Source organism: Varanus komodoensis, unplaced genomic scaffold (assembly GCF_004798865.1).
Source record: "Varanus komodoensis strain SLA01 unplaced genomic scaffold, ASM479886v1 scaffold10, whole genome shotgun sequence".
Classification (NCBI taxonomy): domain Eukaryota; kingdom Metazoa; phylum Chordata; class Lepidosauria; order Squamata; family Varanidae; genus Varanus; species Varanus komodoensis.
Window position 1 is genome coordinate 37,298,521 of NW_025335269.1, and position 14,834 is coordinate 37,313,354.

The following is a 14,834-nucleotide window of genomic DNA, read 5'->3' on the forward strand; positions in this document are numbered from 1 at the left end:
ATGTTCAACACATTGGAAAGTAAGTATTACACAACAGAGAAAAAAGATCCTACTAGCCAAGCATAAGCCTGGAGAGAAGTAGCTGACAGTGTTTCTGGAGAGAATGTTGATCTTATGGGTGATGTCAAACTCGCAAGAATCACTGTGGGGTGCCATGCCCTATGTTGCCCTGGCCAACTCCAGGGTATTTGGGGATTCCCAGAAAGTGATATGCCAACTCCAGGTTTGCTGAGAAGGAGACTCTTGCAATAATAGCAGGCAAGCTAGCTGGACTTCCATAACGTTTAGCAGGAAGCCACACTGAGCAGCAAGGCAGGATCCCAATCAGCTGGGTTTGGGAAAACCAGCAGAATCCCCCTTGAAAAGGCTCTGAACCAGAGAACAAAGAAAGTGGCTAGCTTTTATAGATTACAAACTTACAGCATTGTAATGCATGCACACAGCCTTCTACATAATTAAAATATGTGCCTACAAAAGTAATATTGTTTACACAGGTGCTAAGAGATAAGGAATGCCAGTGAGCTAGCAAGGATTCCTGCCTGGCTGGCTTATGTTTCTTCTCTGCCTGGACATCAAAGCACAGGCTCATTACTGCCTCTTGCTCACAAAAGTAATGGCTGATGAGGAACGTTCAAGGGCAGCATGCAGGGTCCCCGTGCCATCTCGACATCAGCAAAGGAAAACTCCCTAGTTTTGTGGAAGCAGACCGTCATGGTCAAAGCAGTGCTCACTATTATACTAATGTAAGCAACTAGACTTTAATACCAAACGAAGCAAGCAGGTCACTAGGCCTGCCATTTGCATCCTGATGCATTCAGCACTAGCAAGTGAATGCTAGAGCTATAGGCAGTTCTAAGAGAATCCTTCTGTTACTGGTATTTAGTGCCAACTGGATGCAACACACTCTGCAAAACATATAAGTGAAATGGCTGTTGGCCTCTTTATAACTATTGGGTAAGACTTCATGAGCAGTCAGTAGAACCTCAAGTAGTTCTTGAAGTAGGATGCTAGCAAGTCTGGGAGGACTTGAGCTGATCTGGATGTTCCAGTTCTCCAAGAGGCAGTCATGCAGTTAGAAATGAAGGCACGAAGGGCACAGTCCAGGAGTTCTCCCACTTCCTGATTTGGCCAGATGGTTAGAACTCTGAGTACTCATAGTGCCAATCATACACCTGGGAGTCAGAGGGCCCAATGCGCTCTCTCTACAGTAGATTGGTGCTGTTAGAGCTGAAAGCAGAAGAGTACAACTGCAGTCCAGCAGGAGCAGGGCTGGTTTCCACACCATGAGAAAGAAATCAAAATTCGGAAAGTCTTTCAGTGCCATTTTGCTATTTCAGTGAAATAGCCCACAATGGGGGAGGGGAGTATTTGTTTATTTATTTACGTGTATTTATAATGAGGCATATCTGCCCATCTATGGTAATCTTTCAGCCCCTCCTAATTTTTTAGCCACTGTTTTTCATACTTTTGTTTCCCTCAATCTTATTTTAATAGCCAGAGCTACCTGCAAGCGGCAAGCGATGTGCCTGGTGGTCACAACCTGGATCCGTCAGCAACCTACAATTCCCCCAAGTTCCGCTCGAGGAATCAGAGTTATATGAGAGCAGTGAGCACGCTCAGTCAGGCCAGCTGCATTAGCCAGGTTGGAAATTTTTCATTTGTTTTTAAGCTCAATAACAGTAGCAATATTAATAATAATAATCACCACTACCAGCAGTACCCTGGAATTTATCTCATATTGCTGACTAGATATTAGCAGTTGAACAGTTTTTATTTCCTAATTAACCCTCTTCAGGTATCCTTCCTACTCTGTTTAATGAATGAACGAGACGCAGCCCTGATTTCCTAGAGTTCTCAATTTTCCTGTGGAGATTCTCCATGGATACAGAAAGCTCTCCTGTTCAGATTATGTCTCTCCACACAGGCAGGGCAACAGATGTGGCAATGGAAGGGCAGGAGGCTCAAGAGCTCCTGCATTCATTGACCCCAGTAGGAAAAATGCCTAAAGAGGGCTATTAACACCAGAGATTTGAGAAACCGAAGAGTTCCAAGTCAGCCAAGCAGAGCATTAAGGGCTTCAGGTATTGAAGATGCCCCAAAGAAGTTGACTGAATTGGTCATTTGCCTAAGCTGCGAGCAGGTGAATCATGTTTTGCAACAAAAACAAGGAGAGGCTGTGGCCCACTTATACACTACAATTTCTAAGGTGTATTGTTGAAATGTTTTACCTATGCACCGAAAAGAAATAAAAATATATGAAAGTGGAAAGCACTTGTTTGTAAACACTGGATTACTTATGGGGGACTTTGATTGGCCAGTGTATTATGAGTATATGGTTGATGGCCGATGCTGGTTTGACACTAAGTAATGTGTGGAATAGCCCACCGAATAAATACCTCACAATCAGTGTCTGTGTGGCACTGAATGTGGGTTGTGACTAACTGCTGATTGGGAGTAGTGAGCATGCTGGTTACATCTCTTCTTTTGAGGTAGCTACTAGCCACATTTTCAATGACTATCAGATAACTGATAACTATCCATTATCAGTGTATTTTCTTGCACTGCTAAAACAAAGCAAAAATAAAACACAGAACAGAACACTATTGTGTCAGGTAAACCCTAGAGGCTGAAGCCACATTTTCTGATTTCTGAGTATCTGTCATATTTGAGGATGAGGAATGCAGGAAAGTCAGCTAAATTGAAACAAGGCATTCTTAATCTGTTTCAATCAATAAGCCTCCCAACTTAATCAGGTATTTTTTAATCTATTTCATTCTATAAGCCTTCCAATTTAATCAGGTATTCTACTTTTAAAGGAGATCTGATCATTCCCTAATATTGTACCATTGTCATATCAAAGAGTCATGGTTAGGAAATGGAAAAAACAGACAATGAAATTTCCTGCTCATCTCAACCCTGGTAAATCATAAATCTAAACAGGAAAGGAATGAAGGCAGCCTACGAGGCCCATCAGCGGCCTTGTCCAACTCTCCACAGGCTTCTTTCCAAACCTCCTGCAGTTCCTTTCTGGCCAGAATTAGAAGTTCCTGAAGATGTATGGCTTCCCCCAGTACGGTAACCCTTCATCTCTTCCTCTGTCTTTCCCTATATAGTAAATGCTTAGTAAAACCAGACACCAAATACAACATTATCATAGTCCAAATGTCTCTTGTTTCTCCAGTCAGGTACAGCAGTCAGTGAAGTGGAGGGGCTGAAAAGCAACTGAGTCCTTTGACTTAACATCACAGTGAGATTTACAGGAGAGGCAGAGGAGGAACAGGAGCAGGAAATGATGTGGGGTCACTTGCATCTTTAATAATGTCCAGTTCTAGTCAGAAAAATGACCCATCTCGCCACAGAAATGGGATCAGAAATGGGATCACAGAAATGGGATTCCTGTTCCCATCATTCCTGGGAACAGGAATGATGGGGAGTAAGAGAATGTGATTTTCACTTTGCTTCTGTTTCTTTCCAAATACGTCTCCTATCCCTATTTTGCGCAAATGAGCAGAGGGCAAGGAAACCTGATGGCAGTCTAGGCATGACAGAGGCGCATTAAAATGGGCTTCTGCCCACAAAAAGCCATGGGATGTGCATTTTTCTGGCCCCTCTAAACATTGTGCATTTCCTTCTCTCTAAACAGAAGGAAATGCACAAACAAAAATTTTGCTCACTGCAAATCCCCTGCCATTTTCTCTCCCAGGAGATTGGGTTTGCAGTTAGCAATTAGCAAATAAAGTCTTCATTATAACTTCATTATCCCATCTTTCTTTCTTAATATTATTAGTCTAAGGCCATTGAGAATAAGAATGTTTGTCTTCCTATATTACATTTATTTAATTTGATCTGAAAGAAATAATAATGACACGGGTCAGAAATAATTGATTCCTACTAATTTAATGATGAGAGTATGTTCATGGAAAATGATAAGCCTTTTGGTGCAGAGAAAGCTTCTTCACTTAAATTATTATTTTTAAATCTAAAAATAAGCAGTCACAACTGTTTGTGAGCACACACTGACCTGAGAAAATGCACTGCCTGTCACCTGGGATGCAGTCTGTCAAAAATCCCATGAAATTTTCTCTCCAGAAATGGCTCTTATTCCTGTGCTTGGGGAGAGTTCTATGCCAGTCACAGGAATGGCTGTGGAATTTCAGGTCCACTTTAGATAACTTGGGTAGGCGTGCAAATGCCTGGGGACAGTTGGAACTCTGCGTGAACAAGCATGTATTATATGCATTAGCTATAAATCAGGAATATATGTTCATCAGGGCAGTTGTGCTTTCAACAACCAGATGGCACAGAAAAATGGACTACTCAGGAGCCTGAGAAAACTGTTAAACTTTGCATCAAGCAGGTGTTTGCAAAACAAGAAATGAATGGTACACTGAGTACTGCCTGCATTAGTTTTACTGGTAACGGTACCTGAGATACTTTCTGCCCATGTTAATTTGGGAAAATATGTGACAGTTGAAGGCCCTGCTCTGACCCACTGGTAGTGGCCAACTTCCAAAAACAGAGACTTGATGGGTCTGCTCTTTCTCAAAGGAAATAAATTCCCTGCTGCCTCTTGGCTTGCTATCACTTTCTTTCTTTTTCTTTCTGTTTACCACCTGCATTTTCACCCTGCTTCACAGCCAGTCGGAGCCCTTAAAGTAGATTATAGACACCCATGCAGTATGACTTCAAAGAAAGATACCAAACGGCAGGGAACCAAATTGTAACCATGGTTTCGAGGGGCCGGGCCATTTCCTCCAGTCTGCCGCTCTGGGGCTACAACACACAGTTGCAGTATTCTGGCAGGCCCCTCTTTGTGCCTCACAGCTAGCGTTGTGGCAGTATCCTGCTCTGCCAGTAGGACAGTGCAGCACAAGCAGGCATCTCGAGGGTGAGCAGCGTCGACTCCGTAGGGTAGAACCAAAACAAGTGTGTAGCTGCCTCAAACGATGGTGCTAGAAGGCAGTTCCCTACTTTGAAATCCAATTTTGCTCTCCAATTAGGTGCACTCCCTTCAGTTCTGGTCCCATATAAGCCCCCAATAAGCAACTTTTGATGGATACATGAATTAACTACTTGAAAGCTGGAATAGGCATTGGCCAGGTAAGAGCTAAACGGGAGACCCTGGTTTCCCCTTATGAGGTGCACCACAAGCACTGAGCCTGCACACGCTTCCTCCTCTTTTGTGCACAGGTGGAGGAAGTGTAAAGCATCAGGATTCTGTTTGGAACAAATCAGAGTTTCGCATTCTATGCGGCTATGGGGAATTGGTTTTATCCAACCATAGTTAGTTAGAGCAAACCTGGATTAAATTGGTTTCCGATTCGGGTTTGTTAACTAATTGTGGTTTGAAAAAATCAGTGTCTTGTCTTTGACATCACAGCAAATTGTGGTTTGTTCCCAGCCACCATGGGAGGCTCTGGACTTCCTCTCATTGAATGCAAGGAAAGACGGAAGGGGACTGGGAAGCACAGGAGCCCATGGCTCACTGCTGTGTTCTGATAGCAGGGAAGGATGGTTTCCCCGTACATCTGAATGAGGGCAATTAGCTTAATTGATATGCCCTTTTCCAAAAGCAGCTTATTCTTTTAATCTATTAGGATACGAGCAAAATTATATTACTTTTTTAGCTCTATTCCCATTTTACCGTGGAGGTGCTTCCTGCTGATAAGAAAAATATGGGGGTGGTGGAAGAAAAATTTGTCAGGACTATCAACTATTCAACTGTTCTAATGCACAGATTATGCTAATTAATGTTTAGGGTATTTTTGTTCCTGTTATTTCTGTTTGCTTAATATAGTCAAACGAAAAGTCTGTCTTAAAATTTTCTCCTGAAGTACCATCAGAACACAGATAACAGCTGAGCGAATGTGCCCACTTCAGGGACTCTGATGCATTTTTCTACATGATAAAAGTATCCAGAGGGGTTGGAGGCAAACGGGATGTTGTGTTACTGCTTAGGGAGTGCCTGTTTCTAAGTGTTGCAGCAGAGTTCGTTTCTGAGAAAGCCAACCAAGAAGCAAACAAACACGACCAAATGCAATGTTGTTGTTTATCTAGATGAGTGAAGCAGAGGTCAATGGGCAATTTGAATCTGTTTGTGAATCAGTGTTTAGTGAAGTTGAAGCTCAGGCAATGGACGCCCTCGACCTGCCAGGTTGTTTCCGAACCAGAAGCCACAGTTACTTGCGTGCCATTCAGGCAGGTTACTCTCAAGATGATGAATGTATCCCTGCAATGGCCTCTTCCAATATCACCTCAACAATCAGGTCAACAACAGGTAAGATGCTCTACATTTTCCCTTTGCAGTGAGTTGTGTTGATGCGAACCGTGAAAATGCCAATGCTGGTACCTGAGCTGAAGCTTATGCATGCTCCCCTCCATGACTCATGATAGGGTAACCTGGATAGCACCTTTTATTGTAGCTGCGAGATTAACCTCTGGCCCTCAGCTGTCTCTTGAACCTGGATGGTTTTCCCAGTTCTGTAGTAGGATGGGTGCAAAAGATAGCAAGTGTTATTCAGCATTTGTTTTCTCCCGCTTTTCTTAGAAGAAATCTCCATCCCTTTCAAAACTTACTTTGCTTGCTTTAGCTGTCTCACAGCCTTTAGCCCAGGAATTATAAGAACATCACTGTCTGAAGTAGGCATCTCGCTATCAGCAGTTGGGACCTGGTTTCCCAAAATTTCTTGGGGAGGAAGAAGATTGTGACAGAGGGAGAAAGAGGCAGATAACAGGCACAGAGTTTTAAAGTGCACTTCTAAGCAGCACACACTCACAGAGAGAGAAAACCTGCGAGCGGAAAGATGGATGCATCATATTATCCTTTATATGTCATAAATTATCAACGATCATTATTGCAGCACTCATTGAGGGAAGGGGCTTTAAATACCTTTATAGCTCCTTAGAAGCTGAACATAAATGAAACTGGTTTCATTATTTGTTGAATCTCCATAATAAGAAGAGAAAAATGGAAGCATTTCCAAATCCAATGGAAAGCTAGAAATAAGCAATGCTATAAAATGTCCCTTCAGTCCTTCGTTTATGTTCTTTTGGATGTATTTTCTTTTTGCTACTATAAGGTTTTAAAGCCAGCATTACAACATGATCACGGAGGGAATTGTGCCAAGAGACTTCACCCTTCCACTGGACCTCTACCCGGTCTCAGGTGCTTCCACCGCATTCATTCCCCCCATTCGCTCCTCCGCACACATGCAGAGGAGTGAAGGCAGGATAAATCTGCATTGGAATCACATGGGTTCAGATTTCCATAAACCTGACCCATGGATTTTGCAGAAGACTTGTTTTCCTGTGTCACATGGCTTCCATAGACTTGTAGGTTGAGGTGGTTGGTTTGTTTGTTTTTGTTTTATTTTCTCTAAGTTTAGACAAATGCAGTTGTTGAACAATTAAAAAAATACTAAGTGCATTTCCCCTATAAACTAAAGTATGAAAATGCACATCTGTGTATTTTCAGATTTGCCTTTTCAGAAGTGCAAATTTGCACGAGCACGAATGTATACAAATGCATGGAAATGCACTTTCACAAAATCTGATTCCATTAGTCAGTGGACAACAAAAGAAAAGGTACCTGACAATCTGCAAAACACAGGCACAGGTAGCCAGTGAAGAGATCTGAGCAAAGGATCTCTTGCTGTCTAGTGGGATACAGAACCCATTGGAGAACAAGCTCCCGGTATACATGTTTAGTAAAGATTCCATGTTCAAGTTCCTTGGGGCTTCCTAGTTTGGGGGATGAAGTGGAAGAAGGCCATTTCTGATTCCACCATAGATAGAGATGACATATAGCAAAGTGAAGACCACCTGTCCCCACCCCATACACACATAGAGTTTATTGTAATTTGAAAAGTTTGTGTAAAGTTTAAAGTACTATAAGCTTTAAATTCTATCATTGCACAGATGTAATTCTCCATTCTTCTCCTTTATTTTGCATTAACCTGTGGGAAATCTCGTATCTTTGTTACAAAAGTCTGGTGGGGGACAGAAAGTATCTGGATCCCTACACTACATTTTCTATGTGAACAGATTACCCCTCTTCCCCAGTGGAGGAACATTCAGGCATGTTGAAGTGTTATAGTCCAAACACAGATTTTTCATCTCATCTGCTGTTTTGAGAGTCAGGCCTTTGACCCATACATGATGCAGGAATATATGTAATTAAGCATCTTTAATTGTAGGAGACAGTCTATATCAACAGTTCCCTCTCTGGAATAAGATTGAGAGCAGGAGGGGGAGAATTATGTAAAAAAGGGAAAAGTGGGATATAAATCAAAGAAATAAATAAAACCTTGTCCATTTGCTTTGATTTTGGTGGCTATCAAAAGGAGAATATTTTCTGCAATAGCTCCCCAGCTGTGGAAGTCTGTCCCCATAAAGTGTCTTTGATTTTTCTTTACTAGCTTCTAAATACCTGCAAAGGGACACGGGTGGTGCAGTAGGTTAAGCTGTTGAGCTGCAGGGCTGTTGATTGGAAGGTCAGAAGTTTGAATCCCGTGATGGGTTAGTACTTGCTGCTTTGTCCTAGCTCCTGCCTATCTAGCAATTTGAAAGCATGCAAATGCGAGTAGATAAATAGGTACCACTTTGGTAGGAAAGGTGACAGCATTCTGTGCACCTCGGCCTTTAGTCATGCCAGCCACATGACCACGGAAGCGTCTTTGGACATGGCTTACAAATGGAGATGTGCCCTGGTCCCAGAATCAGACATGTCTGGTGCACATATGTAGGGGAACATTTAGCCTTTACCTTTACATTTTGAATGCCTGCAAATTCTGTCCTCACTTTAAGTTTACTATCAGCTATTAGTTTTCTTTGCCATATAGCCCGAGAGGTTGGTGTTGTTTTAGTTTTTGTCTTATTTATTAATGTTGATGGTTTTTATGATATTGTTTCATTTTGTGAACTGTCTCTAAAATAAGCAAATAAATAGCATTATCTGGAGACACTCAGATATTCTTAATTATCTTGTCCCAAATACAGGCATGCCGATCTCATGGGTTGATGACTGGGTAAGACCTTGTTGTCACGGTATTCACATAGCCTTTATCACATCTGTGCTAATGGGGAGTGTTATGCTTTTGCTTTAGAGTTACCTCATGCAGTTGAAGCAGGACAAAGGTACACCATGCTGCAGACCTTGATAACTTTTCCTATCCAGAAGTCGACCTTCTCCTGTATAGGCTTGGCTGGTATTATATTTTGAGGGGGTCTCTGCAATGTTGACCTTACTGGTGCCTGTGAAGTTCATTTGGCCATGGTGCAAGGGAGGAACTTCTCAGATGTGGTGCCCACCATGTGGAGTTATCTCTCCACTGAGGTCAGGCAGGCTTCTAGTATGGAGTGTGTCTGTCAACAACTAAAAACACATATGCATCCAGGTATTCTCATTGCTAGTATTGCTTGCATCCCCTGGGTATTTTAATGCAATGTTACTTTTTAATTACTGTTTTATTGAATGGTTTTATGTAATTTTATTAGCTGCCAGCTGGTGGATGCTTTTCCCCCTAGAATGCCCTGAATGCCCTGAAAAAAGAGTTCTATGAGAATTTTATTTCCATTCATTTGTCAGCAGAACTTTCTCCATTCATGCCTGCATTTTCTGGGCAAAGTCCACACATAACTCATTTTGTGATGCTCATTTAGACAATTAACCCTTTAAAAATGACCATGTCATATAGTGCACACATCTATGCTTCAGCGATTGGGGAGAAGAGCAGATTTGGGTGCATGAGTGTGCACTTTTCCCAGCTGAAAGGGTGGTGATGGGGAGCTTGGGAATGGGAACAAAACGGACTGCATGGCAGACTGGAAAATCTCAGTGGGTTCAAAGTGTTGTGAGCTGCAGTCCTTCTCCTGAGTAAACTAAGTTCCTTTTCTCAATGCTTTATTGTTACACATCCTTTTTGCCAAACATCTCTGAGATCACTCAGAGTAAAATATTAAACCTTCTCTGAGCCCTCCCTTAATCTTCATCCTGTTTAAGACACTTTCTCCATTGCAGGCTCAGAGGAGGGGGCCACTGGCCCTCCTCACCTTTCCCCACTCCTCCTGCAGCTCCAACTGAATCTCCTGCCTGTGTTTCCTCCTAGCAACAGGAAACACCTCCTCAGGGAAGGGGCCTCTACATCTGACCGTGTATTTAGCTCTTAGTGCATGCGCTGTGGCGACTCTGAACCCGCCTCCTGTTCCCCCATTGGCAGATCGGGGCGCTCATCATCTTCCACCCCCAGTTCTCCTTGCCAAGCTACTCTCCATTCCTACGGGATGGTTGGTTGCCACTCCCACCCAGCTGGGGCAATGGTGCTTGAACTGCAGACATTCCCTGACCTTGATCTGATATTGTCACTTGCTGACGTTCCTAAACGGCTTCATCTTCACTGTCTGAACTCCAGTTCCCGTCACATCTAGCAACAGGCCATGGCCCTTCTAGCTGCATTTCCCTGTCTGTGTGCACAAGACAAAGCTCCCAGATCCTCCCATCCCTGGCCTGCAGTGCCATTCCAGTGCAGGCATTTGGGGCTGGGAGGAAGGATGACTGTTGGCTGGTGCCCCTTGGGGAGAAACTCCACATTGTCACCTGCAAAACACTCATTTCAAAAGGGAAATGGGTTGCTACTGCAGGTGCTGCCTGCCGAGAGGCCTTCCTTTACCTCTGAAAGCAAATTTGCCACCTTCTGACAGGTGGTGACCATTTTGGCTTTGCTGTTGCCCTTGAACATTTGGATTAGGCTGCAGAGAGTCCTTGTAAATCATATAATGTACCACCCAGCCAGAGCTAAGCATTTTTAAATCTTTATTTTTCTATCTTGATGTTTTTATGCCTCATGAAAAACTGTGCAAATGTGATTAACACTCTTCTAGTTAAATGAAGTGTTTTTGAATTTGGAAAATGTCTAACTCTCATTACACACTTGAAAGATACCTTTCTTGTCTTCTGAATGTATCAGGTAATTTCTTGCTCAAATACTTCATCTCTCTAACATGTTAAACTAAGTGTAATGACTATAGAGAAAGAAGTGGAACCAGAATTCTAAACATCTCCAGATTTAGAATGCTGAAAATCTGGAATGGCTTGCAGGCACTGGAACTGGTAACTATGTGAATTACCCATATTGTTGCACCAATCAGTTCTTGGCTTCTGTGGGAATGCTACAATGAGTAAAATATTAAATATATTACAAAGTCTCACAAGAAGTGTACCAATTATATGCTACAGTGTTAAGTGAAACTTTCAGTTTTCAAATGAAATTATTAGCTTCTAAAATGATGGAGACGCTATTTAATATTTCTGCATTTGAAATGCTGTGGACAGCGTTTCTTTACACATTAGTTTCACTCTTCAAATGGCCATTAATGTATTAATTTGAAGTGGCCCAAATTAAATATAGTGCAGCATGGTAGAAATAAATTGGATAAGTATAGAGCCTTTTATGCAAAAGGCAGAAAGGTCAGACCTTAATTGTGGAATTTATTGAAAATTGATTGCCTTGAATATTTGGAAAATTTAATCAGTTGTCAGATTACTTCTATTTTATTTTTTGCTAATGTGGTAAGTCAAAAGGTTTCTTAGAAAAATAATTTTACTTGCTGGAACGAGGCAGTATTTTATACTGCTTGTGCATTGGTGCATCAACAAACCAGTAATTTTTCAGCAACTAGAAACAAATGGACACACTTGTTTTCACACTGGGGCAGGTCCACAGAACACCAGTGCCCTGCCCTGCCCTGCCCTGGACGTGAGCATGCTTATGTAGGAAGTGCTGACTACCTGTAGCCCTAGCAGTGTGACCCCCAACACAAAATGAATGGGAACACAGCTGCATTAGTGGATACCATCCATTAGCTACCTCATTCAGATGGCACAATTGTAACCCATATCAGTTCACAGTTTAAAAAAAAATATGCAGTCTATTTATACCAAATTTCCTAGGCTTTGTTAAAGCACTTATTGAGGGTTATTCAGACAGTTCAAGTAGCCAGTGACCCAGCTCGCATATAAGTCATGGATCAATTAACTGCAAATTGAGGTTAATTAAACATGATTTGGTTGGCATGCTGCTACTCGTTTGCATATGCAATTGCCACTCAGCCCACTCAGAAATTGCTCAGTGAATCCAAACCCAGGCACTATGGGTTAATGGTGGATTAAGCACCTCACAGTTATCCTACAATTAATTGTTAGGTTAACTGTATTACTCTGTAATTCCATATTTGCATACCAGGAAAACAGGCTGAGCATAAACAAATCCCAGAAGATACTTAAGTAATTTCTGCACACTTGTTTCCTAACACAGGGGCCCCTCTTTGCCTAGGAAAGAAATGTTCCAAGAGATCTTCCATAGCTGCAGCTGGGAGGGCCCCATCATCTCCAGCAGGACACTGTTTCCAGGCTCACAGGTAGATTGCAAGAGCAGGTGGGATCCAGATAAATAGCCAGGCAAGGTGTGATGCACTGGAGAGTGGTTGCCTTTCCCATTCCTCCGGAACTTCGTTATATCTTGAAATACTTTTTTAAATAGTTAATACAAATGCACACATAAACAGGAATCTAAGATCAGTAAAGAAATTAAGGAATTCACTGGTTATGATCTGTAATGTATCCTGGATATGCTTTTTAACAACTGGAGTAAAACAGGCTAAGGGGAAGCTTGCAATTTAATGAAAGATTGGCTGTTCAAGTTGTATATATATCTGTGTGTCTATAGGCAGACTATAGACTATCTAAGTGTCTATAGATAGTTCTTCACAGAAACAATGAACTATGATCTCATAATAGTTTTATTTCAAATTAGAATTCTTGGCGTGCTGCATTTGATAAGTAAGTTTGTATACAATGATGTTCTCGCAAATGTTAAGAGTACACGGCTGCTTCACAGTTGCCTGTGAGACTTCCAGTTATGTGCTGTTCACATGACTTTGCTGTTGTGCGCATTTGCTAAAGGAGGCCTTTCTGCAAGAATTTAGGGTCATTCAGTTCAAAATGATGAAGAGACACGGCTTTAGGAGTTGCCAGTGGGCTAATATCCTCCAAACGCCAGCCTTGCTCTAATCCCCAACTCCTATCATGACATTTCCAATGTCCACAAAATCTGATTGCCGGCACAGCACAGTGCTTATGTGCCCCTCCCTTGTGATCAAATTCGGTGGACATCTTTTTCTAAATAGGGTGGACTTGCATGCTCTGAAGTGCCACAGCCTTCCCTGTGCTCCTCAGCATTGCTTGGGGTGGGGGAAGCCACTCTGCCTCTTAGATGCTTTTACTTTCAGGAAGTCTAGGATGTGGAAGAAGACTGAAACTTGTAGCCCTCTCTTGCAGTACTCAGAGATACAGTTGAGGAAAAACATTACCACACGATGCTTGTTAGTGTAAAGGTCACTTCTGTGTGGGTGGGGGCTGTTAGCCAAGCATTTCAACAAAGCAAGGAAAATTCGTATTTTAAGAGTATGAGCCACACAGTGCCTTGATTCACACAACCATGGTGGATCGCTGTGAGCTATTTCAAGGCAGTGTGTCATGATGTCCAAAGCCAAAGCATTTTTTTTAAGCGTGGGTTGTTTTTTACAAACAGGCCACCATGCGAGACAGTGGCTTGTTGCTGTGGTGTTGCTGCGACATTCAAACCCAGCAGGCTGATTTCATTGTGGATTATCAGGAATGGCCCCTGCAGCAGAGTTCTCAGTAGCGCTGCTGCCATCTTCCCTTATCCCGTGTCTGCACCATCTGTCCCGTGTGCCTAAAAATCAAGGTACTGAAAAGCATCCAGAACTACAGCTGCGGCTCCTCCTCCTCCTCCTTGTCATGCAAGTGCGCATACTTTAAAGTCCCCGGCTATGAAAGGTCATAATTTTCAGCTTTGCTTTGTTACCTTGCTTTGAAATGAATTAATCTCCTTCACTGCATTGCTTTGAAATTTGCAGAACTTTATGTCTCCCTCGCATCACTTCAATCCATACGTATACGTGACAGCTAACCACAGAGATCAGTGGAGGGAAGCGACAAGCATGAAGGGGCAGAGAGGCGAGAGCAGCAGGTGACTACATAAGAAGGAGCTTTTGGGGTGGGTGTAATTACTCTGGTTGTGGATGAAGCAGCCTTTATGTTTCTTTCCACTCACTAGCAAGGCCAATGGCAATGTGGAGGATGAGACTGGCAAGGACATTCACAGGAGAGGGAGACTGGCATGCTCAGTGAAAGAGCGGACAAACGCTCTTGCGTTCCTGCACACTGCTGCAAGCCACCCACCAAGGAAACCAGTTCGAAAGGTTTGTGAATGTGTGGTCACATTCATAAGGGCTCAGAAAATCAGTTCCTGCTTGTGGTCTGAGGCGGGAGGCTGGGAGGCGTTTCCCCCATTCCAACGGGTCAGTTGCAGAACTGCTGCTAATGCGGGGAACAGGGCAGTAAGCGCTCTGCTTGTGCTAAGGGTCCCTGCCAGGAGCAGGTGGGAGGCAGAATACAGCGGCCCACGGCAAGCCACATTGTGCCCAATTGTCTGTCAAGAATGGTGTGCTATCCAGCAAAAAACAACCCTCTGGGGCTTCTCCTTGCATGCTTTCTAGAGAGCTACTGGGCAATATAGGAACCATTGTTGCCATCACCTTCAGGGTGTCATGGCATGACCCATGAACTTATCCATAGTTCTTTAACTTCATTTTAATCCATAGTCTGCATTGTACATCTGTGAAGATTCAGTTATTTGCTTAGAATGGTTAACAAACTTATTCATCCTTGTCTTTATATCTGTCCTTGTTCGTCATGCCAGTAACCTGAAACCAAGTTATGCATTCAAATTAGCCACAGTTGTTCGATTATACAT

The 14,834-nt window shown here is 42.7% G+C and overlaps 1 protein-coding gene across 1 annotated transcript in view; it reads left to right on the top strand.

Annotated features, from left to right (window-relative positions):
* The window catches only part of DLGAP2 (DLG associated protein 2), a 377,632-nt gene that overhangs the window by 311,458 nt on the left and 51,340 nt on the right, over positions 1-14,834 (top strand). The window contains exons 6-7 of the mRNA XM_044419196.1: positions 1,495-1,642; positions 6,058-6,277. Coding sequence (XP_044275131.1) covers positions 1,495-1,642; positions 6,058-6,277 — 368 coding nt within the window. The remainder of the gene's footprint in view (positions 1-1,494; positions 1,643-6,057; positions 6,278-14,834) is intronic.